This window comes from Drosophila mauritiana, chromosome X (genome assembly GCF_004382145.1).
Source record: "Drosophila mauritiana strain mau12 chromosome X, ASM438214v1, whole genome shotgun sequence".
Taxonomy (NCBI): Eukaryota; Metazoa; Arthropoda; class Insecta; order Diptera; family Drosophilidae; genus Drosophila; species Drosophila mauritiana.
Genome location: NC_046672.1, coordinates 4981822 through 5008257, shown reverse-complemented (window position 1 = coordinate 5008257; position 26436 = coordinate 4981822). Strand labels below are relative to the sequence as shown.

At 41.7% G+C, this 26436-nt stretch overlaps 1 protein-coding gene across 11 annotated transcripts in view; it reads right to left on the bottom strand.

Moving 5' to 3' along the window:
* LOC117147526 (neurobeachin) overlaps window positions 1-26436 on the bottom strand; it is a 163096-nt gene that overhangs the window by 39934 nt on the left and 96726 nt on the right. For 6 of the 11 annotated variants that reach the window (XM_033314446.1, XM_033314447.1, XM_033314452.1 and 3 more), the window contains exon 3: window positions 8238-8342. In XM_033314446.1, the coding sequence (XP_033170337.1) occupies window positions 8238-8342 (105 nt within the window). Of the gene's footprint in view, window positions 1-8237; window positions 8343-26089; window positions 26402-26436 lie in introns of those variants that run through there. The other 5 variants (XM_033314448.1, XM_033314445.1, XM_033314453.1 and 2 more) reach the window with 1 other exon arrangement.

Below are 26436 nucleotides of genomic sequence, written 5' to 3'. Positions count from 1 at the left end.
TTTGTTTTGGGGACCAACAAGAATGCACTAACAAGTTAATTGAGAGCAATTTTCAGTTCTCTCATCGTTGAATTAAATTTTCCCGGAAAAGCGCGAGTGCGAAGTGGGGTTGCGATGTAATTAAGAATTGACCGAAACCGATTCCAGAGACCCGGGCACGTTGTCCCTGCTCAGTTGGCCATTAAGGTGTCACAAATTGAAAGCGAGCTGCGAAAATCGCGCTTAAAGTCGCGCGCACAATCACCGACGCCTGACGGCCAAGGAAAATAGGAGCAGGGAGGGGAAAAACTTAAAATAAAAAATCCAAAAAGGGTAAGTGGAATGAACGTATAAAAGGGATCAGAAAAAGAGAAATTATGTCAACCTTTTGATGCTGTCAAGTGCCGCAAATTGAATTATGCACACAGAAAAGGTGTCGCCAAAGTCAACAGACTCTGATTCCCCTTTTTCTCGCACTTTTTTCCAACACTCATTTATGCTTTTTTTCGCACTCTAGAGCACTTCTCTTAACAAAACGTTGGACTGACTCAAGCATTCGTATTTTAATAATTTGAGTTTCCTTTGAATGGATAGTTGCATTTATGCATTGAATAAATTTATTACAAATATTTGTATTTTATGAGTACGCGATTTGCAAATTAAGCTCAGTTTCTAACACCGTTGTACAAAAAGAAGCGCGGCCGGAAAAAGAAATTGTGATCCCAAACTTGAATTCGTATTCAGAATACGAAGCGAATCGAAATTCCCTGGTGAAGCCAATGGGAATCGCATTAAAATTTCTCGCATAAATCGCAAAATGTGGTGGATGGTGAAAGGGGGGTGGAGATGGGTGGAGAGGGAGGTGGAAGTGGGGGTGTGGGGTCGGGGAAAAACAAAAGGAAACTTTTGAAGGGGGTCAGGTGGTTTTTCCGGGCAGTGCTGGTGGTGGTGTCGTGTCAAACATGAAATTCAATTGTGTTGGCAAAAAGTGGCCGAAAGTGCTGCTAGCATATGCGTACCACCGGCAGTAGAGGGTTAAGCGGAACCATCGCATTTGTGCAAAAGTTTCACGTTGACATTTCCATAATAATTTTCTTTTCATTCACTCATTTTTGTTTTTTTTTTGTTTCGGTTCCTTTCCTTTTTTTTTTTGCCACTTTCTGTGATTTTATTTGGCATTTTTTTGTCGGCCACAAAAAGTTTGCATTGCTTTTGACGCACGACTGAGTAGCGGAAGCGGGCGGTGGTGGTGGGCTGAAAACGGAGGCGGGCCATCGGGTGTGGGCGGTAAATGTGGGCAAGGCTAACCCCTTGTCGCCGATTTGACCCCTTTCCCTACTCAAAAAGCATCAGCTTTCGAGGCTGTTGCCTTTTTGCATATTGATGAGGCTGAGGAATCTTTTCGAACTGGGTGGAAACGGTGGAAAATGGAAAATGTGAAATCTAAAATCTAAAATCTATGTGCCCAAAGGGGTCGGTGTGCGGGGCTGCAAAGCGCGTGTCAAAATTGAATGACAAAACTCATGTGTGCGGCATTATGCCGCACATAACCCCTTTCCTTTTCCTTCCTTCCTTCCTTCGCATTTTCCACCGGCGACACATGTGCGTTGATGCTAAGCCCACAAGCCAAAAATGCAAAGCAGCTCAAAAAGTATTCCAAAACAGTTTTTCACAGCGACCGCCAAATCCAGACATAACGCCCAATCCAACCCCACCAACCTCCGCCCCGCCGATCGGCCACGCCCATATGGATATGGCGCTGGTGTGTTTGTTTGTCCTGAGGCCTTAGCGGAACAAGCTGAAGAAGCTCTCAACTTTATACATTTTTCATGGCTGGCAGCAAAACGGAAAAGCGGCATAACAACAAAAACTGAAAATATAAACAAAAAAACGCCAGAGCGACGAAAAATAAAAAACGACTCTATACTGCGGCAAAAAATTTCCATTTCAATTTCTGCAGAAAAAACTGCACTCTCTAATTGGCATTTAAGCTAAGATTTTTCAAGGCCGCCGGAAGAAACTGCGGATGCAAAATGAAATAAAAATAAGGAAAATGAATAGCGAAGAAATATTAAATGAAATATTCTTTGAATAAGCACTTAAATAATTAATAAATTATATAAAGTCAGTTACAGAATATTTAAGGCACCTTTAATTGAACTTATTTCAAATCTCCTCCAACCTCTGGCCAATAATGTGATTTTAATTTCAATTGAAATGAACTTCCAAGTTGGCTGAGGATTGGCTATATAAAACTTCAATTGCCTATATGCTTTGTGCATCCAAAATTCTTACAAAATACCCCGTCGTACTTAAAATGCTATTAACTCAAGCGAAAGCACCAACAGGGTGGCGAAAGGAAGAAAAAAAAATATTGAAACTTGTGCGGCTTTTGGGCTTTTCGGCTACGCTATTTCGGCCCATTTTGCTCCAGACCATTTTGGTAATTCTATTTTTTTTTCTGCGGAGGAGGCGTCTACTTAAAAATACATTTACACTTTAATGACGCCGACGCGTCGGTCTCAAAAGCGCTCAGAAAACCTAGAGTCGAAGCAAAAACAAATCAAAAAGAAATTAAATGACCTTTTCACATGCCAGACAATTCTTTAAACTCAACGGGTGGCCCCAGGACGAAAACCACCGCAAGGCCGGGCACCAGTTTCCATGGGCGGTAGGTGGTTGGTGCCAACGGAGGGCAGCCAGGAGCTCTCGGGGTCAGGTTCGGGTCATTCAATGTGTTTGACTGTCGTCGTTGCCATCGCCGTTGTCCCCTACGTGACGAGTGCTGCCAATAACAAAAAATAAAACAAGAAAAGAATCCCAAAGGGGGCACCAAAGTACAAAAGAGAGTGGGCTAAAATCGGATTTCAAGAGAATGAATGGAACATCGAAATACCCTGGCAACATCGAATATACTCTTGTTTTTGGATAATCGAACAGTTAAACAACCAGAGCCTGTATAAGTGTTACCAGTCCCATCCTATCACCAGTGTGACCAGTCTTAGCAAAAGTATAGAAAGTTGGTGATTATAGAAAAGGGTATACACAAGTCACGATAAACAGATGAAAGCATATCGTCAGCGACACAAATGTAATAAAAGGCGGCATCAAAAGGCCAAAAACACACAAAAGGCAACGCTGCCAATACAAAATGCCAGGTCCCGGCTAATGCTGAACCCATTTCAAAGTGTGTCCTTCCTGCCCGATCTCTCTATCTCTGTCCCACGCCTGCACCTATCCCCTTCGTTTCTTATCCGTCCATCTCTCTCTTTAGATGGCTGCCTGCTTGGCTGCCCGGCAATCCTTGCTCCATGTCCGCCGTGTCCGTAAAACTTTTGTTATTCTTGTGTGCATTTCAATACGACTCCGTCTCGTTTGTCCCTTTTCAACTCATTTTTTTTCCTGCATCCGTCTCGTTCTCCGCATCTCCTATCGGGGCAATCACAATTCATATTTAATGGCGAGTTCGATTCCTGGTGCCCTGCATTGGCGTTGACTCGCCCGACTTGCAGCAAGCCACTTGCATTTCAATTCAATTCGCTGTCAGAGTGTGACCAGGGTTAAATGAAATATCTTAATTCCAGCACAAATCCGTAACCAAAAATCCGTATGAAAAATATCACAAGGTTGAGTCAGTTTGGTGGGATATATACATAACTAAATTTCGAACCATGATTGTCGAATAATAACTCCAAACGAAGTGGGAATAACTCCCCCCGCTTGTAAAAGGGAACCAAAACAAAATAAGCGCAAAATAAATCCCTCGAAGAACGCTGCCAAAACATAATCTTCTTATGCTCATTGCTCAGCATTACGCAAAATACAGTCACACTGGCAGCACCGGGGAACAACAACAACAACAACAACAACATCGAGGGGGTCGAGTAGGTGGGCCGAATAGAAATGGAAAACTTATAAAATATCTGCGAGGAATACAAATTCAATTCATGAATAAATTTCATGTATAGCCCTTGGCTGGCTGGCTGGCTGTCTTCTATTTTATGTATTTTACGGCATGTGCCTACGTTATGTTGTTGAAGTTGCCATAGGGACACCATACCATACCATACCATGCCATAAAGAGGATAATACAGAAATGGAGGCATCTGCATATCTGCCTGGCTTTGCCATTGCCCACGGAGCGGAGCAGTGGCAGCAGCAGTTGATGATTTACCAAAGGGCCAACACATACTCCAGATAATTACGGAGCGGTCTAGACTTTAAAGCATGGGCTAGGTTTCCCTCTCCCGTTGAAAGTTGCCAACTGGCAACGGAAAATCGTTGGCTGCCACTGACTGCCACTGCCACTGCCACTGCCAACATAATCACAAGTTAATCCTCCGTGTAACTTTACCACCAGCAACTGGGCATTTGGGCAGCAGAGTGGTTTTTTTCCGGGGCAGGTTGGAAAATGCGAGGACGCCCTGTTCGAATGTAGATAAGCGGCCCTAAGCCAAAGATACAACTTTTAGATACTTGCCAAACTGAAATGTTGCGATGGCTTCGCACTTCCCCAAAAATAGCAGCTAAAGCGGCAGCTTAAAAATGTTTCATTTTTATCGCAGCAAGTCAGAAATCCGAATGGGGGAGCGGGAGCTGAAAATTCCTTTTCCAAGTAATGTCAGACGGATATCTCTTTGCTAAGGTTTCCCGAACCGAACCGTCAAGCGAATATCTTTATCCAACTTTGATGTTTGACTTAACTCAGAACAGACGCCTTCACTTTGCAGAAAAGGTTTCCAATGAACTGCAAACTTAACAAGAAAAGTTGCTTGCAATATTATTTACTGAACAGTGTGGCCAGACTCAAGTAAGCATCAAGCACATAAGGAAGAAGTGATGAAATACTATCTGAGGCGAGTATTCAACAATCGTTCATATATTGATAAAGTGATTGAATAAAACTCGAATTTTTTTAAGCCTAAGGCGTAAATGCCCAAAAGCTTTATGCCATTTTCCAGCTGTTCACTTTTAAAAACGACCACCTGCCTTGGTCAACTGTGAGCCATTGTTTGCAGCTTTAACAACGTTATTTACAGCTCCGGAGGGGGGAAAAGTACAGAAAGGGGAATGCAAACGACAAGGAGATGAAGGGAAAACAAAAAGCGGAAACCAATTCGACGAAAGGTGAAAGGTGTTCGTCTGTTGATTCAACCCTCCTTTCGACTCCACCCAGCGCCCCTCTTTTCCGACCACCCTCGCACTTTAACCGCAGAAATCAGCTGGAGGTCCTGGCCCATTTCCCCCCATTTCTTCTCGTCTCTTTTCTTCTCTTCTCTTCGCTGGTCTGGACTGCTCCGTTCCTTTTGAGCTCTTTTTGACTGTGGCAAGAGTTACGCAAATTGCTGAGCTGGCAAAGGCTGTAAAATTTTATTGGGCATACAGCACACAGCCGACGAGCCGGGACAAATATGCGGTGGTTCGGGAAGGGGAGGGGAGGGGAGGGGGCTGAATAAGTGTGGTGATTCGGAGGGTCCTGTAAATTCCGGTGAGGTGACTGGTGGGCCGCATTACGGCCTTAATTTTTCAAAAGAAGCTTTGATTTAAAGGCAAAACACGGCGACCAAAGGGCGATGAATTTATTGTCGAGAGCATAAAATGTTATGGTACCCTGAATAAAAAAAAAATAAAATAAAACTAAGGGCTTAGGGGGGAGCGTGTCACCTGTCGGCGGGACAAGGACTAAAACTGTTATTTGCACTTGGCTCAGTTACGTGCCGAATCAATTGAGCAACGGCTGAAATGCCAGGAGCCTTACAAAGGGGGCAGCAATTTCTGGGGACACTGAGGGCACTGGGACTTGGGACAGAGGCACTGTAGTTGGGCATAAATCATTTGAGTCTCGCCTCCTTTACATGCAAAATGTTTACTCAACACCAGAGTTGGAAAACGACGAAGGAAAACCAAATTTGTGGACCGAGTTAGTTCGAGTATCGACGTTTCGAGTACCCTTGTTGTTGAATCTACGCAACATATTTCAGAGTGCACATTATTTATGCAGGATTAATAACTGCACAAATACTGAACATATGTACATATCTGAATATTCGAAATTACAAAGTAGGAAATTTATATACTTCTCAAGTTATTCGCTTTCATGTAAACTTTTAGGGGCTAACATGTAATGCCCCATGAAAGGCTGCATAAGCCGGAGTGCCCATAAAATTGTTGTAAATTCAGTGGATGGCTGCCGTGCGGTTCGGTGGGCTGTGTGTGGGTGGTTAGGAGGCAAGAAGGTTGGATGGTGCTATTGGTGGCTCACACCTGCCTCGCATGCCAAATGAAGTAAAAGATCTTGGCGCCGGAAAATCTAACAACGTTGCCACACACCGGGTGATGCATATTTGATGCTTGTTTTACATATGCCAACAATCCAGGGACACATGCTTATGCTCGTAGCATATCCTAACCACCCAACCTGCTATCCTCCGCCAGCCAACAGCACATGCCAAAATTTGTCACTGACAATTTTCATTAATTTAAAAAGCCAAATAAATTGTGAAGCTTCAACCGCAACAAGAGCAAACATCTATGCCAGCAAAGCGGAAACAAGCAACTGACGCATATCATTAAAGAGTAGTTACTGTGGGTGGTGCTGGGTGGCAAGTGAGTGGGTGGGTTGGTGGTGTGGGTGGTGTAGCTTCGTTTTTCTGGGCGTGAGGTATGCATATGTAAGACGCTCTTAAATGGATCGCTTGTTTGTGACGCACAAACAAACACACTTACGCACTTGAAGGCAGGTAAAAGATGCCAGAAACCACTTGCCACCCACACAAGCACAGCACACCTTCGCGAAATCAAAATCTAAATCAGGCACAATGAGTGGAAGCCATCAAGGGGCATAAAGGTGGTCTTTCGAAAACGGCAACATAACCTTTTGGCTAAGGAAAAGTCAATGCTATTCTCACACTAAGTTCTTTTACTATAATAAATAAAGTAATGGATAATGGTTGATAATAAATTTAAATGAATATTTCATATTTTTCAAAGATTAATGTAGCAAATTCCGATAACGTGTTTGTGATACTCCAGTTAAAAGATGAAAAATTGTGAAAAATTTAATTTATATTCTAAATGCGCGATTGAGTGTGATATAAATTTGATTATTCGAGCAGTTTTACATTTTTTGTAACAATTTATCCGCTGTGTTTTTCCAGTGGTTAAACGGTTCAGTTTCCAGCGGAGGGTCAACGAACCAATGCAATGGAAACTCATAAAGCGGCAACTTTGTTGCGATTTAACACTGTCTGCTTGCCCATATGTATATGTTTATCTACATATAACTGCGTATGTGTGCGTGCGTGTGTGGATATATAGCTCCTGTAGCTTCAACTTCCGATGCCTGCGCCTTCGCACTTTGGATGACAGCGGCAGCAACCAGAAAACCAGCAACCCACTCAGCCTGCCAGTAGAAAACACTTCCTGTCATCACACACACACACACACACACAAAGTGGGAGTGTGTGGGTTGAAAAAAAAATGAAAACGAGAGAGCCACCCACACACACACATGAAAAGTTACAGGATCCTTTCGCCAGCAGTCATGCTAATAATTTGATGGCACAAGCGAGCGAGCAGCGACAACGTCAGGTGTAAAATATTGTTAAGCGCAAACACAGAAGCACACACAGCAAAATACACTGAGGAAAATTGTCTATAACATAACATATAAATGTGGAGACATTTAAAATTAAGATCTTAGCAGTGTAATGCCTCACCCTTTCAAAACTTATAGAAAATCGATGTGCTTGGTTGGAAAGTTGTGAAAAAACTGCTAAAGATCTAGATCTACTTTTTTTCTTTTAGTTAATTATGCAAAATAGTAAAGAAGCAATGCGATTAAGTGCTGATATAAACCAAATCAGATTTTATCAGGCTTTAGGCAGCTTTTCTCTTCGTGTATCTCATATTCATATGCAAATGCGGGGGGGGGAAAGCGAGTAAGGCCGCCGAGGAAAATGGGGGAAAACCAGCTGGCGGAGCGAGTTGAAAGGCATTTCGTGTTGATGTTGCGTTTTCATTACGCGCAATTTCGGCTGCCACGCCCCCTTTGCTGTTAATTTTCTTTGATGCCGCAGCGCGCATTGAATTAAATTCTATTAAAAAGTCACCATCGCACAGCAGCTTGCTTGCTTACATGGAAAATGTACATGGCAGATGTTAGCCGAAAATCTGGGATTTGACGCTTACTTTACCGCGATTTTCGGTTGTAGCTGCCGCCAGTAAGTGAAGTAGGTGTGTAAGCAAGAATAACTCACCTGCAAATTGGGCGGACAATGATCCAGCAGCTCCAGCATATGTTTGATATTCTGCGCATCCTGTATCACAAAATTCAATTCCATATCGAATTCACCGCCGACCAGCTGTAAAAAAAAATATATATATTCATTTATGGAAACATGTGAGTTAGTAAAGGGGGATTTATTGTAGAAGAATGTTGAGAATTAGTTGCGTTTTTTAATTTTTATTTTATTTTTTTTTTTGGCGAGTTAAACCTATTTGTTGTGGCTCTGCATGGGTGGGGGGATAATCTGGGGACAAAATATGCGAAAAGTTGACGGCAGATTTGTAATTGGTAAAGTTTGAATTGGAAATAATGGATGTGTGTGTTTCAAAGCGTGTGTTCAAGTGGGTCGGACACGGGAAACGCAAATGGAAAATGGAAAATGGGAAATGGGAAATGACTGACAAAAGTTTTTCAGGGAGTCGAGAGAGCCATGAGATAACAAAACAGTGGAGAACGGAAAACTAACTGTTGGCTTAAATCCGTTGATTGGGTAAAATCAGTGTAGTTTTCATTTATCTAGACCACACAAAAGCGCAAAGCCCCAGATAACTTTACGGGCTACTTTTAATTGAAACCAAATCCAGTGCGTTGCGTATTTTGTTATTTTATTTTTTTAAGGAATTTGCACAACTTCTATAACAGCAGGATTAAAAAATCTATTTGTAGTGTGCTGAAGGATTTTCGTTTTAAAGTACATGTTTTGAAGCAGTACTGAAGCAGCTTAATTGATTTGTCGAATTTCCATAGCAATCCATCAAAGTCATCTTTACTCCCTTTTGCTTAGAGTTTGAAAATGCTAATACGTTGAATGCTGCATCAAAACTAATTCAAACTAATTCACGTTGATCGATGATGATCTGAGTTTAAAAAGCCCAAATCCATGCCTCATCTTCCCATCGAAATGAGGGAGGGGATTATCATTTGGCATACAATTTGCTGGCTGTTTTTATGTGCTGCCGGAAAATCCTTCGCTCCCAGCGCCTTACTTTCAACCCCGTTATTATTTTATCCCCGCCCCCGATTGTTAGTTTCCGTGGGCTTAGACTAAGTACAGTCGAGTGTGTTAACTGCTCGAGAGCGTGTCCTAGACACATCCTTTTGCCATCGAGGAGCAATCAGGGCGTCCTTTCAGCGGCAACAACAATAACAATCAAGGATGCTCTGGGGTAGGAAAACCAAACCCTCTGCCCCAACCCCCATCCCCCATCCCCCGCCAGTCACAAAAAAGGTTCTAACTTAATTATGCCAGGCGCCAAGAAAATCCACTTCCATCGAAATTTCCGAAAACCCACCACCACCCCTTTTTAGACCTTGCGCCCAATGTCAATATATATATTTTTGCCAAATAAAATTGTTTTTCTCGCTTTTTGCGCGCTTTAATGAAATCAGCAAAAATAAATTCAATAAATTGATTACAGTAGTATAGTAGAAATAGAGACGTTTCTCTGTCTGGCTCACAAGTGGTTACAAGTGTCCTTACACCAAAAGAAAAAAAAAAAAAAAGAAAGAAAGAAGTAAACACACACACACACGCACTGTATAAATCCCCAACAGTATTTATGTCTGTTTTTGTTTGTTTTTCCCACATTTTTTCTGTGTAAGAAAACTTGGGGACTGGGCAGTGGTTTCGACGGCCGACAGTTTGGCGCCTGGCCATCAATGGACCACACCCACAAGCCACTGGGCCAACCGCCCACTGACTACTTTTGTACGAGTGCACTCGAGAGCTGCTTTATAATTATGCGAAAACGGTTTTACCGGTTTTTCCACCCACATTTTTTTATTATTATTTTCTTTTTTTTTTCGATCCTTTTTTGCGGTTTATGGGCACTACCACGCCCATGAACACGATTTGCCTTATCACCTGGCAACAAAACCAACAACAATAACCAGAGTTAGATGGGTAAAGTGGAAAGGTAACAATATGGCCAGCAAATCTGCCGTGATGCGAACATAAAGCGAAATCAAAGCCAGAGACTTCTCGCCCTCAGAATTTCCATTTCGCTCGGTTTTTCGTGGCAGTGAAAACAAACAGCAGAGGAGGATCCAGCCAGCCCTCTAAGTCCCTCGGATTAGGGAGCAATTTATAATGCGCCTTTAAGTCGGTTACCCAACGAAACCGAACCGAGGCGATTCACCACCGCCGAATCCATTTTGATGAATTTAAAATCAACCCACTTGCGAACAAATCGAGCAATGCACACGTATCTAATCTACTTATAAGTTCTTCAGATAATTTAAAAACAGCAAAAGTGTAAAACTTACTAGTGATGACTTTTGAATTTTAAATAGGCTAAAAAGTGGATGAAAAACTTATAATATAGCTAAATTTCAGTGCGCGAAAGCCGCAAGAAATTCATCTATTTAAAACATAATAAAAGAAAAGTGGGTGGCGAAACTAGAGGAGTGCTCATTCATATTTAAATTAAACTTTGTGGAAAGTTTTTCGCGTTTTCCTACCCATCAAACCAGCCTCCCAATTAACGCCACCACCACCCATTTCAGCGTGTCTTAGTACAAGCATTTTAAACGCCGCTTAATTATATTCGTCTGCCAACCCAGAGAACATTACCACCCACCAGCCACCACCCACCACCCACCTCACCGCCCCCTAGCCCATCCCCCACCCCAAAGGATTTTCCACAGTTTTCCCAACGTTTCTCCGCTTTCTCCACAGAGAGCCCGAAGTCTCGCACCTTCTGCTAGCACATTTAGTCAATTTTAAGTTCATTTGGAAAAAAAAAGTTTTTCCTTTCTTTCGTTTTTCTTTGCTGTAGATTTTCTACATTTCATTTGTGCGGCGGAAAAGCTGTGGAAACTCTGGCATTGACGTGTCGCCTTGTTATCCCCACCCACCTGGTCGCTTCTTTAAAGCAAATTGAATTTCTATTTTATTTAAAATGCGCATTGAGACGCACTAAAAGTTTCTCAAGTGGCGGCATTTCCCCCGGGGAAAAGTGGAAATGCCACTTTTTTCTTCCTTTTTTTTTTTTTTTTTTTTTTGTTTATTGGGCGGTGTGAAGGTGTAAAAATTACAATTTTACACAGGCAATAAGACCGAAATTTCTTTCTTTTTGGGGAAAGAGGAGTCCGTATTGCCACCTTTCTCTTTGCAAAGTGAAAGAGAGTTTGTCTTATCTCTTTTGTAATTTAATTTGATTTTAACAAGGAGGTGGCGGAAAATATAGAGGTAACTTTATTGCATTGAAACTGTAATTGAGGCAGCGTTAACTTTATAAATGAACGCCAACATTTTGTACTTCATTCCCATAAAAAAAAAGATTTAAGTAACAATCGAACAGAATTGAAACCAAGTTTCTTGTGTTTGCGACTGAGCTTGTGTATTGATTCGTTGCGCGCCAACCTACGTACTTCCCTTTTCCTTTTGGCCACATTTTCAAAGCCATTGGCAATCCCCCAAGAGCCTTGATTACGCCTATGCAGATATTCACAGCAATTGAGTCGCAGGTCTCGGGAAAAACTGCCTTTGCCATCCATTCGCATTTGCTCCTTGTTTGGGGAAATGCGTACTATTCTGTTTTGGCTTTTCTCGACTATTCTCGCCAGACTTTCTCACACCTATTCCGGTGGATTTTCCTTGGATTTTCTTGGTGTTGCTGGGTTTTTTTTCTGGGACAAGGCCCTCATCACCATGGATGGCACTTCACTCCCCTTTGCTTTGTGCCCAATTTTCTTGACTTTCCACACTTTCCAAACGCCCACAGCAGCAGCCCCACACGCCCCTTTCGTGTGTCATTAGGGAATATTCGCAGTTTTCTCGTGGTTAAGCTTTTAAAACAGTTTTGAAAAGTACACAGGCTCTGGGGTTCCCCCCTTCCATCCACGCTTATCACGCGTAAAAATTGTTGCCACAGTTTTTTTACTTTTTTTTTTTTTTTTTTTGGTGCTACTTTTAAGTTTCGGTTTTGGTTATATATATATTTTTTTTTTTTTTTGGTCTTCACTTCTTTTGTGTGCCTTACTCAATTTCTGTTTTACTTTTGCTCGCAACCAAAGGCACGCAAAAAATAAGAAAAAAAAAGAAGAAAAGAAAAGAAAAGAATTGCTCGTTGGGGAAATTTTCGTGCTCAAGTTTTTATTGTTTTTTCTTCGGTTTCTTTATATATTTTTTGGCTTTCTTGGCACCTCCTTGAGGGCTTCCCAAACGCAACTTGCTAGATTACTTTTGATTGTTCCATTTGAATATTTTACAGCTGGCATTGCGGCAACTCTCTGGCTGATGGCCTCATTAGTTGTGACTCCATTGGGTTGTTCTCGGATATACACATGTATATGTATGCATGTATCTGCTCTTTTTGCTCTTTCTTGGGAATTATTGATGATCTGTGGGGGAGTGGATGGGGGCGCAACTTCCACTTTCCCAAAATCCGAAACTCCCACATCATTTATCATCACGAACAATTGCCCCTGGCCTAAACATTCCCCTATAATTATTACTTTTCCACCGCCTTTCACTGCCTACTTTCTTTGATAAAAGGATTCCTTGGTGTCCCAGGCACACAGACATACATATGTATAAGCAGCTCAAACAGACAGACATCAATCAGATTCCAGGAAAAAAAGGCACCGAAACAAACAGTGGAAAACAATAAAGCAAAAACAGATGCCATGAGGTTGCACTGTTAGAAAGTCAGTGAAATACGTAGTAAACTTGGTTATTTAGGAAATTTTGTACAGATTAGTTTTGAGTTTGTCTCCTGCCATATCACTCTATTTCCATTGTATTATTACGCTTTCTTATATTTAATTTTGCAGTGTATACTTTGACTCCTTGAATCCAGGTTGCTATCTTCTCCCGCCCCTTTTTCGACATTCAACATTTATTTATTTTTTTCTTTCCCCCGCTGCCTTTAATCTGTTTTATCTGGCACAGCTTTCGCTCCATGGCTTCTCCTTATCAATATGCAAAAGTTCGTTCCGCCAAAGAAGGCGAAGGCATAGCCAAAATGGGGAGTGGGCGTGGCATGTTGGAAACTTTTGGCTAGGCGGCAGCTGATTGAGTGTATAGACCAGTGGACAGGAGGCTTGGAAGGGGGGGAGTTGGAAGGGCTCCTCTGCTCCTCTGCACTGAAAATTGTTAAGCATAGACATTAAAATAAATTTATGCCATAAAAATACGCACATATATATAGAGATATATAAACGTATGTATGTGTATAAACACTGGGTAGATTTGGGAAGTTGACTGAGCACAGAAAACGCTGAAAATTGTTTATCGCCATGAAAAGTTTTCAGTTTGCCCCTGCTACTGGTTGTTCTTGTTGTTTGTTTGTTTGTTTGCTTGCTTATTTTCCCTATTTTCCATTGCATACTTTGCAGCGCATATATAAGTGTGTGTCTGTGTGTATCTGTGTGTGTGTGTCCTTTGCCTGTGTGCGTTTTCAGTTAATCGAAAAAGTTAATCATCGAAGTTTTGCGCCACAAAAGCTGCTTGGTCACTGCGAAATTTATTTCACGAAAAACAAATGAAATTAAAAAAATGTAAACTTGCTTGGTGAATCTTAGTTAATCATTCCAAAGTTTAAAATATGGGTTAGTTAGTCGTTTAGTTTGATACGATCAACAGAGTAAATTGTCACGAAAAATTATAAATTAAATTAGACACACAATTAGATAGCACGTGTACATTTGGCAAATTAGAAACGCGTCAGTGTGCGTTTGCACTTCCTTTTCATCATCTTGAATATGATTTGGCCTTTTCGACTTTGATTTCGAGGCTTACAATTATTACCTTCCCAGTTGATTGGCTGCCAAAGCCAAAGGCCCAATCAGCCCAACCATCCCTGAAAACATCGCACCAGCCAAAGGAGCAACATCCACGATCCACCATTAGCCACCATGAGCTTCCTTTTGGCGGAAGTTTTGCTCGCCCGGCAAACATTTTCTAGAGACGAGAAATTGCATTGCATATTATTTGCTGATTGATTGAGTGATTGATTACTGGCAAGCCACCTTCGACAATTTTAGACCCCAACCTTTGCGCTGAAAAGGAAAACACCCTCTTTGCCGCTTTGCTGCTTTTACTGGTTTACTGGTGGGCACATTATAGCCATCACGTAGATATTTTATAGGCGCTGCTCCATTGAAAGCTTTACAAATTGTCATTTGAGCCAGGGGAAACGAAGCGAACAGCTAGCAACGCTGAGTTATTAAGTGCCAAATGACAGTCCCCTCCTTGTCCTTTGACATTGACTTGACTGCCGGGACTTTCCGCCTCGCAAGACCCACAATCCTCAAACCCCCAAAAATAAAAGCGACCATTAGTTTGTCATTGTCTGCGACATCCTCGACTTTGAACGTCAATAATTGAGCGTAAAATATGATTTAAAAAAAAAAAAAAAAACGTGAATGGTGGTTGGAAGTAATCGTCCTCCACGACGAGCTGAGAGCACCTGCACTTGTCTTGATTGCTGTCTAGTCTGACTTCTGGGATAATAACGAAAATTTCACTTGTCTTTTGTATGTACACACCTTTGTATATATGTACGTACATACATATATACTCCACTGCCGCAAAGTTCAATCTGAAAATGGTACGGCTAGGTGGATAAGTACTGCTTGACTGCGCTTTTCAATCTGCACAAAAAGCCAACGCAAAGTCGGCGAAAAATAAAGACAGAGTGATAGAAAAGCACACATTACTTGCACAACAAAATGAAAAATTAAGAAATCTTCTACACGGAACACAGCGGGAAATAATAAAAGTAATGGAAGAGCAAAGAAAAAAGGATTCAACGCTGGCATTTGGCTTTTTGGCTCTTGGCTGTTGGCCACGAATGCATTTGTCTGCTGATGACGCTGTTCGTTTCGACCGCAATTCATCAGGAGAGCAACTTTGTCCAAGATGGCAGCTGGAATCGGATGCTGGACAGGACTCGGGATTGGAACAAATTAGATGACAGGATATTAATGTGGCGAACGGCCATGGTGAATTATTAATGGTTTCTTTTTTTTTTAGTTCGATTTGCTTGCGAAAAGATTCATTTAATAGCTAAAGTGCGCTCAAATATTTGCCCACGAGTTAGCAGTTAGAAGTGAGTTCATATTTTTTGTCCCGTGAGATTTCAAGTGTAGTGCAACTTTACGTTTTCCCAAACACGGTATATATGGTTTATAAGTGCCTCAAAGATCTGGAAGCCCATCCCTTTTGCCACGCCCCTTTTTCCCGGTGAAATTCCGAGAATGCACAAACAAACGGCCAAAATGCTGCTGCTGCTTCTGGGCGGTGGAGAAATGTGGGCGTGTCTGCACGGGGAAGCACTTTGCAACTTCCTTGCTGCAATTGCAATTGGAGTGGCGGGGCTTTATGGCGGCTGCCACTTCGTTTTGGCACAGGTAAAAGACAAAGGAAACGGAATACTTTCACAATGCAGAAAGAATATAAAAGTAAAAATATATAAAAAAAAAAAAAAAACCATCTAAAATAAGAGACAGGGAAGTGCACCTTTCAGCTGGAAAGCCAACGGCCTCTCCTCAGCTTTTTGCTTTTTGCATTTTGCTTTTTGCAAAATTAGACAAAATTAGCAAGGAAGCTTAGCTTCGGCTTCAGTTTCTGTGTCCAAAGGGGAGGTGGGGAGAAGAAAGAGGAAAGAAAGGGCAGGGCGAGGAGACAAACTCTTGAAAGCCAAAAAGCCGCAGCGAAAATGGGAGATGGGGGCTAAAAAGGTGGCCACTTTGCTTAATTAAACGCGCCAGTTTCGTTGTGGCTAGAGATTGAAAACTGTGCCAAGTGGCTCCAGTCGACACTTCAAGTTGCTCCCTCCGCTGGCTGGGGCAATTTTTAATTTAAATAATTAAAGAAAAGGTGCCAACTTGAGTTTATCAGCCAACGAAATGCGGAAGTCGTCTTGGTGCAAAAAAAAAAAAAATGAAAATAAAAAAAAAAAAATAATAAAGAAAAAATAGGTGTAAGAAGAAAGAGATAGGATAGGAAAACAAACACCCACCCTGGAAAGTGCCATCAGCATTTGGCATCAGCACTTTTCATTTTAGCACCTTTCAGCAATAAAATTTTCTGCACAACTCGACAATTTTATGCTCTCCTTCAGACAAAAGGTGAAGCCCAGAAAAGGGAGTCTGGGTAAATGGAAAGCGAGCGAGCGACTAGTCGTAGTTAAAAGATCTACACGCTCCGATAGGCGTAGACTTTTTAATGAAAAGCCAAAGGAGAATATCCTTGGCAGGGAAAAAAACCCACCCAAGGCTTGTACAAAAGTTGCAAGTGAACGAGTCTGCGATGTTTTGCCAAAGATAAGGGGCACATCCCTTTAGACACCCACAGGCCCAAATGGCTCCAGCACACAAGATGGAGATGGTGTTGCCCCGATAAGGTCACTCCATTGGTTGGGGTTAAGAAGAGAGGATAGGAGAGAGAGGGAGAGAGCTCCTGCGACGAAAGAAGTATCTAAATATCAGATTATAGAAAACATCAGACGCTGATGTCTTTTCAAAAGAAGTCAGGCGAGGTGACTCTACTTTAAGCTTAAATTAAAAAATGTAAATTATAAGCTATTTAGTGCATCGGCCACAATGGACTAATCACGCTGAATAAACTAAACCCGATCGATTTAACAAGCCCAAAATCGAGCCTCTTAAATGGGCCTACAAATGCGGACCTAATTGAATACATTGAATTAAAGGCAGCCAAGGGGCGAATTTAAGACAATTCATCGGATTGCGCTCAAACCCCCCGCCGCCACCCTCCCTCCTTTTTTGGTCAGTTGCTTGGACAAGTCAACTAATTAGGTGCCAAATGAGAAAAGAAAGAAGGGAGAAATGAAACTAAATGAGAAAGAGAGGGCTGCACGAACGGAGTCAACGATTAGCTAATAAGACGATTGGCAGTGGCAGTGGCAAACTTTCGCCATTGGCCACTTTGTGAAATTGTTTGCCATATTTGCAGCTGCTGAAACTTTATCGGCCGTGCCAACACCAATACACGGACAATGGACTCCGCACACACGCACACACACACACGAACTAATCAAATAAACTGAACCAACTTGAGGCGATGAACACAGCAGAGTGGAGCTTGGATGGGCTATGCGTCCTACGTCCTATGTCCTGGGATCAGGCGATGGCTGGCCACGCGCATTGAATATGGAATATATGCGATGGCAAACACAACAGCAGCAGCAGCAGCAGCAGCTACAACTACAACTACAGCTACAGCGGCCACATCAACAGCAACACCAACAGCATGGCAGCAACAATAAGGACTCATGTCCAGTGCGGCAATATGAAGAGCCTTTATTAAGTAGAAGGTCATATCGAGTTACACACTTCATGGCGAATTTTGCACGAGGAAAGGGAAACGGAACATGTGCGACTACACTGCGAGAATCGTGTGCTAAGAATAAGTTGAATTCTTTAGCATTATAAAGCGACTAGTTGATTTTACTTAGCATTCGCTTAATTTGAAATGTGTTCCAATGATTGGTGTTTGATTTCGTGATGGATAAGTATCAACCAAGATTTTTTTTTTCGTGCTGAAATGGATGATGGAATGAGCCACAGACTGTGTGGGTTAAAGTTTGTCAAGCTGTCGCCGCTTTTCCGTGGCAAGTGGCAGACTAATTAATGAATTGGCATCAGTTGCTGGCTGTATAACCCGTACTAGTTCCCAAAACGACTCCACACAACATAAGTGTCAAAAGTATGAGAATAAACTAGCACAAACTAAGTGTGTGTGCTCTACTTTACTTTGTTCGATCACAATGCCCAGACGAAGACATCTTTGCATTTGAGTATCTAAACTTTTCGCAAGATTTCAATAAGTAATTTCGTCATCTATCCGTAAAACCGAAAACCGAAAACCGAAAACCAACACCAACACCATAATCATAATCCAAGAATTCCAGTTTGCCGCTGGCAAAGGCAAACATTTCTGGCTCGCTCGGTGGAAGTTCTTCTAATTGCTGGGAACCGAAAATCCAGCATCCAGCTCGCTCCGCCGCCAATGCCGCAGCACCACCCACTGAGTTACCAAGCCATCGAGCCACCGAACCAACGTTGAACCACCGAAAACGTGGAAGCCGGCAAAATTGCTGCCAATTAGCGAGTCTTGTGCGAGTAGGCAATTATTATGCGCTAGATGTTGCTGCGGCTGATGCTGAGCCAAATTAGCGACAGCAACGAAATAAGTTTCCCTGTTTAACTACTCTCGCCGTTTTCCCTTCCTCCTTTCCCTCTCTCTCTGTATTTTCCACCATTTTTTCTTTCAGCCACCCCATTTAAGTGGTTGAACAAAAATTGTAGCACACTTTTAAGCGTTGGCTGTTCTTTTTTTTATTTTTTTATTTTTTTCCCCCTCTTTTTGGTTAAAGCTCTTTCAGGGCCAAAGTGCCATAAAAAGCACAACAAAGAATTGCATAATATAACTATGTGTGTGGTATGCGCGTGTACGCTGTATTGTAAATCTAAAGCCGCAGAAAAAAAAGAACGGCAAATATGGAAGAGGAACATTAGCCGCATTTTGTCTTGGCAACCACACACACACAGCAAAAAAAAAAAAAATATATATAGAAAATAGAAAATACACCAACACACGTGTCCATTTTCTGCATGCGAATCACGTAGGTAAAAAAGTGGCGGCAAAGGGGCGTGATGTTGCAAAAAGGGGAGGTGTTGCTGGTGTTTTTGTAGCTAGTTTAAATGCTCAACGCCATGCCATGCTCATTTTTTAGTGAAGTTTTATTTCGAAAGACAAAGTCTACGACATGTACGTGCAACAATACACCGGGCCAGAAAGAGATGCCACCAAACAGCCCGGAGTCACAAGAAGAAGACGGAGAAGAAGAAGCCAAGGGGCCAAAAAGAGATGGCTACAGATAGATAACTAGATAGATGGCGCAAAAAGGGGCCGCGCGATATCCATTTAGATAGATGATGGGCCATATGTACCAGAGAACTGCAAGGGTGGCACTTTTTTACCACTCGACTCACACCCTACAATTTTGTGTGCGGGTGCTACCCGCCACGCACATCGCGGGTACTTACAAACACACAGTATAAATCTGAACATGCAGACAAGACACCCCGTTGTGCGCGCACCCGAATCAATACGGTGCTCTGCGTCGCGGGTGCCGATCACACACTGCCTAAAAAGGGATGAGTGAGAAAAACACTTATGGGTTTACCGTTAAACACATGGGTGTTTCCAAAAATACTCGGGTGTTTCCAAAAATACTCGAGTGGTCTCGTAGGTAGTCGAGTCACAGACAAGATGCGTAACTCCATACGTTTTACACTCCATACGTTTACACACTATACTTTCGGCGTGGCTCTAGACTTTGTCGAATACTTTGTAAAATATGCCCTTCATCTTATTATTATATATTATTATAATTATATATATTATATTATATTTTATTATATTATATATTATTAATATATATATATATACGTAATTTAATTATTATATATATATATATATTATCAAAGACACTAGAATAACAAGATGCGTAACGGCCATACAAATTTTTGGCACGCGATTTTTTGGCCGTGGCTCTAGAGGTGGCTCCAGGCTCTCTTGAGTTTTTGTTCGAGATAGAAAGAGCGGAGAGCGCTACAGCAAACAGCTCTTTTCTACGCATACAGTGATAGCATACAACTGTATGTGTGCACACGTATGCTCATGTATTGTAAATTTGACAAAATATGCCCTTCACCTTAGAAGTTCGTTGACTTTAAATCTATATTATTTTTTATCAATTGGCACCATGCGAAAAATTCTTGTTTTGCATTGCCTCAACGTTATTATTATTTAAATAAAGCTTAGAAATAGTAATAGACGAATCTATGTACATCACAAAATAAATTTCGAAAATGACTTTATATTAGAATACTTGTCATTAGGGTATTCAGCTTGCGGCGTGAGAAAAATTAATAAGGCATTGATTGTTGAGTGCTTGTGTCCGCACTTCGTGCCTGACGATTTGACTTTTGCAACGAACTGTTTTCATATTTTTATTTATTTTATTAATTTTTATTTTCTACTACGTATTATTATTTTTTATGAAATATTATTATGAAATATTATTATTTTTATTATTTATTAATAAAATTATTATTTTTATTATTTATTAATTAAATTATTATTTTTTTATGAAATTAAAAAATAATTATTATTTTTATGAAATATTTATTTCTCAATGTTATGTCTTCTTTTTGGAAAATTTATGTTTCAAATTACAGTAGTTATAATAATTTCCTTTGTATTTGCTTTAATTATTATTATAATAATTATAATATAATAATATAATAATATTTATAATAATATTTATAATAATTATTTCATCATATTGCTACAAAATTAACCACAACTCCAAATATGTAAATTCGTTTCTTCGATCAGAATTGATTTCGGCCCGAAAATCGTCTTCTAGCACAACACGCATACATATACGCGTTCTCGTCTCTAGTTTTTACTCACACAAGCAAGCAAATTCTATTTTTACATTTCTTACGCTCTCAGCGTGAGCGAGCGGAAAGAGAGCAAATTTGGCCTTCACCAAAAAAGTGGCTGCATAGTGCCAAACGAATGTATGGCCGTTACGCATCTTGTTATTCTAGTGTCTTTGATATTATTATATCTTATTTATATTTTATTAAATATTATTATATATTATTAACGTTATTATTATTTAAATATAAATTATAGTAAAAATAATAGTAATAGTAATAATGCTAATAGCCGAATCTATGTACATAATGTCACAAAATTCATTTCAAAAAAGACTTTATGTAAGAATATTTATCATTAGAGTATTCAGCTAGCGACGTTTGAAAAATTAATAAGCCCGTTCGAAACGGGTGGCACCCATTGAGTCCATCAAAGAGCAAAGACATGAGCACAAAAATTTTCTTGGGTATTCCCTTTTACCCTTCATTTCTTATACCCGTCACGCTTCCTCCCATACAAATTTTAGGCGTACAAAAAATGACCAGAGAACTGCAGCCCGCATACAAAAAATGACGTGCGGCCGATCGTTGACTGTGCGTCCACTCACCCAAATGGTTATTGCGCAGCAGGCCTCGGGTGGTTTTTTTACTCGTAACAATAACACCACGTTGGTAAAACACTCGAGTATTTTGTGTTGCCGCAAGTAGGGTGTCAAAAAACACGGGGTGCCTAGAGTACCGAGTGTTTATCGGGTGGACGTAGAGTGCGAGTGGCGGGCTGCAGTTCTCTGATATGTACCTGCCCTCTCTTTCACTATCTATCTCTCCCTCTCTCGCTCTCTCGCTCTCTCTCTCTCTCTTTTCCCAACTATGTCCAACTCTTTCTATTTTGGCTTTACACACACTAGCAAAATTGCCAGATTCATGACAACACTTGCCAGACAGACAATGAATTTCAAGTCCCGAAATGCGGGGAATGGCATTCGCCACATGAATCGAATCGATCCTCTCAACTATTTGATACCCTCGGAGCACGCAGTTATTGTTTTTTGAAGCATAAACTAGGATAAAGAGGTTCCCTTAATATTTTTTATAAATTTTAAAAAAAATCAAGAACATTTTGTAAACACAATTCCGTTTGGCAGGTCGACGATGACCAAAAACGTTTTTGATTTGAAATTTTTTCTGATGCTATATAAATGTGTCATACTCGGTTTGCAATTTCTTTGGTTTTGCTTTCGGAATGCTCTCATTCTTTTCTGCAGTGCATTGTGACTGTGTATTTGTTTTATGGTTTTAGTTTGTGCTTAATAAACTGTTTAAGTTTTGAAATGCAGACGGCTGAGTGGCAGACAGAATGCTTCAACAGTCGGGCCAACTTATTGTTCAAATTGTGCCACTGGCAACAAACACAACACGCACACACATCTCCAGATGCACACCACGACACACACACACACACACACGTGACTGCATAATAAGCAAGTGCTTGAAAGGCCTCAAAAGCAAACAACAACACCAGCAACACGAGTGGAACAAGCCACCTCAACGATTCTGTTTGGGATGCTGATGATGCACAGCCGTCAGTGGATAGGGACAATAGGAGGTTTAGAACGTAGCCCAGAATGGGTGAAATGGGGGTCAGCAAGGGGTTGGTATGGGGAGAATCGTTGGTGAACAAGGGGTGAACACGGCGGGCACAGCTGGTGTTTGTGCATGTTTGCCGCATTCGGAGTGCACGCAAATTTGCATAGACTCAAGCATCACGTTCGCGTTTCACCTGTTCAAATGAAGGAGATCCCTGGGAGACTGGTTGTGGGGCAAGCCAGCTGATAACAGGAAGGATAATCCCGGACAAAAGATGTAAGACGATGCCACCACCGGCAATTGGCTTGATCGGCAAAAGGAAACTAGGCTTAAGAGGCGTGGAAGGTTAATATAAAATATTATCAACAGCACATATGTATGTATGGGCAGGTGTACATATGCGGGTATATTGGGCCCATCCCAAGGGTTGACATAAATCGATTACCCACGCTCGGTGATTTTTGTTTTTATTGACATCATCTTTTAAAGATGGCTTTCAAGTAGCCAGCCCCCACAATTTTTGCAGTGCCGCCCACTCACGTCAACATTTTGGAATTGATGATGTCGACGCACATTATGAAGTTCAATATCCTGGATAATGACGACAAATTGCGCAATATTTGCGCCAGACAGAAGACGGCATGTCCTCAGGATCCTGATGGCCGTTGGGTTGTTGGGTTGCTGGGTGCGTTCACAGCTCGAGTGTCCTTGGTCACCAAGCCGACTCGACTCCACTGCTGTTACTGCGGTCAAACATGATTGATGAACGCTAATTAAAGCGGCGGCCCTTCGTCTTATTTCGATTCCCTCACAAATTGTGTAATTAATTCCCATCTCGAGTGTCCCAATAATTATGACGCCCCCCAGAAAAGCTCTTAAGTTTTCCTTATTTTTTTTTTACATTCGCCACTTTATTGGGCAACAATGTCGCGTTCATGACAGTTCAGTATGGATTGTAAAGTTTGTTTTGTCTTTTTTTTAAACTTAGATCGTTTAACAGTCAATATAATATAATAATCCAATTATATCGATATTTTTGCTATATTTTCCTGTGACTATTTTCTTATTTATGGCATTTCCCTTTAGACCATCGATATTACCCTATTTATCACTCCGTCTCCAAGGATTATTGAACTGGGAAAAGCGATTTAAGGCCGCCATTTTCCACGGTTGGTGTGGTTTTCCCTCCACTGCTTCGATTCGCTTTGCTTCAGTGGCAGACAGAATTGACAATCATTTTACACTTGGCAGGATATTATGTAAATTGCTTTTCATATTTGTGCAACATTTAAATTCGCAAACGCACACACCCACACATACAGGCACAACCAAACTGCGGGGTAGAGAGAGTGAGAGAGAGAGAAGCGGATGACAGCCGGTTGGAAAAGTAAGCGGAAGGTGGAAGTGTGTGCGTGAAAAGTAAATCACGACTTTGGTAGATGGTGTTGATGTCAAAGCAAAAAGGCAAGGCTGAATCCCGGCAACATCATTATAACGATAGGCAGCGGGCCCCAAAGGCTGATTGAATACAAGACTGGCTGGCTGACGGACTGAATGAATGAATGAATGAACGAATGAACGGATGAATGAGTGAACGAGTGAATGAATCAGTGAACGACGGACTGTTGCAGAAGCGAGACAGTAGACACTCGAACCGAAAGAGACGGAGCTATTCAGTCGAGGCCCGGGGGAGAAATTAACGATGCGCGAAAAGTCTCTTGCCGATTTCAAATGGGGCATGGCCGCACACCAAATCAACAAAAAAAAAAAAGGGGAACCAAACACCCAAACAAGGCCAAAAATGCATAAACGCAACTTCGCAATTAACGAGGAAATTGCATTACTTCGCAAAAAATGCAATGCTATTGTTTAATGGGTAACCGCCAGTCGACTACTTTGTATATTCTTTTTTTTTATGGCAACAAAGTGACTGTCGCTCCGTCTCCGCCCATTTTGGGCGTTTCTGTGTTTTTACGTTTCTCTCGGTTTTACCAACATTTTTTATTTATTCCTCAGTCTTGGCCAAAAAAAAAAAAAGAAAAAAAAGCGGCGTGGAACAAAGGGGCAAAGGGGGAAAGCAATCGCAATGTGTCAGTTTTAATGGGCCTGCAATTGCCGCAGGCGCTTGATGTCGGTCTACGTCTGTGTCGCTTTTGCTGTCTCGTTCTGCTCCCGCATCCCTGTCTCTTTCCGTTTGCCTGGCGACGAGGAATCGCTGGAGCCGATTGGGTGCTAAGTGCATTTCCAGGCCGACACTCCCCACTCCCTGAATCCCCTCTTCATAACGACAGGCCTGCAATTAAGCTTCGGGCCAGAGGGCAATATAGAAACCGTAGAAGAAAAAAAAAAAACGATTGCAGGCCTATTTAAGGGTGCCAAGTTACAAGCACATCCACTACAGCCGCGTTTATGACCACTGAGTTATTGGCCAACGATTACGCAGTTCAGAAAATGACTACAGATCGAATTGATCTAGTTCGCCTAGTGCCCAAGATCACACCAAGTTAAGGTACATTTTTCCAATTGACACATTCGAAAGCAAGCAGCAAGCAGCCACCCCGTACACATAGTATTATAGTATTATTGAAATCAATTAAAATGACTTGCACACAGCCCAGAAAACTGCCGCAAAAGATCGAGACGTTATTTCCTGACCCCGACTTAGAAGAACAGATTAATATTCTGATATTGAGGATAGCCACATTGAATTGGGAAATTTCCGTTTTGATGAACAGAATGAACGCGATATTTGCTCGACGCGCGGAATAAGAGCACCGTTTTACAAGGACGTTTGTCATTTATGTGTTTTGTTTACATTTTTTAAACGTTTTTATTGAGCAAATTTTATACGGCAAATGAAGACGAATTTGCAGCCCCTCGAAATCAAGCTCTTATAACAAAATCATGCAAGTAACAACGAATAGTTATGGCACTTAAGGGCGACTAGTTCACCTGGAAACAATCATTCATTATGAAACCGAATTTATTGAACATTGCCCAATAGCCCAGCGTACCATTTGGTAAATGTATTGAATAAACATTTAAATTGTCACCCCACGCCATAAAAGCCGACTTCGTGCTCATTTCCCATGGAATACAAACTATCCAGATACCTGGAATACCTGATTTTTGTCTAGGGATTGGAATTGGGGACTTCATAAATCTGTTGGGCATTTGCTCTTCATTATCATCGCTTGGACGGACTCACCTGAAAGTAAACGAAGCAGAGAGGGAAAGGCGTTAGTGAGTGGGTCAAAAATTTGTGTAGACAAGCTGAAAATCTTTATTACACACACGCCCACATGTGTGCGCTTTTTATGTATTTATTTTTCTTCTTTTTTTGTTTTTTTTTTTTGGTTGGTGGCTGGTAGGGGATGGCTTATGGTTGTCGGCTTAAAAAGGGCCCATAAACTAGGTCAAAGGTTCTCCCCTCCGCTCCTCTGCATGCCTGGCAAAAATGTAGTTATAAAATCCAAAAATCAGCTTGCCACAGGCATGGTTCTGCGAAATGTATTTGCCTATTTACAGCCTATTGCACATTTTGATGGCAGGCCCCAAAAACAGACAGAAAAAAAAGTAAGGAAAAAGGAAAAACTTAGTCGAGCGCAAACCGAAAACTAAATTGAATTGTGCCATGGGGATGAAAAAGTGGGTGTATGTGTATGCGTGTATATTTTTTTTGGTCTCTCTCCCTTGATCTCTACACTCCATGGTATGGAATTTGTGTATGCTATATGTGTACTATGTAATACTGATACACCTCCCATTCCCATTCCCACTCCCACTCCCACTCCCAGTCCAGATCCCACTTACCGAGAATGCTTTGAGAAATACCAAACACTGTATGATGCCCTCCATGGTGTCGCCGGTTAGGCAGAAGGTGCCTGTTAGGTGGCGTCCCTTGCGGCCCACCGTCGCCGCCGCCAGCGAGGCATGGACCAGCGCCCTCTGTGGGCCACCGCCGGCGGCTAGGGCTGTTGCACCACCGCCCACACTGACCATGCCCTTGCCAGCGGCGGCGGATGCGGCGGCAGCGGCTGTGGCCACAACGCCACTGGTAAGCATTCGTGGCAATGGGGCCGCTCGCATCAGACGCTCCAGCGAGTCCATGGCGGGAATTATCGGAACACTGTTTATCGTTTATCGTTACAATCGTTGAT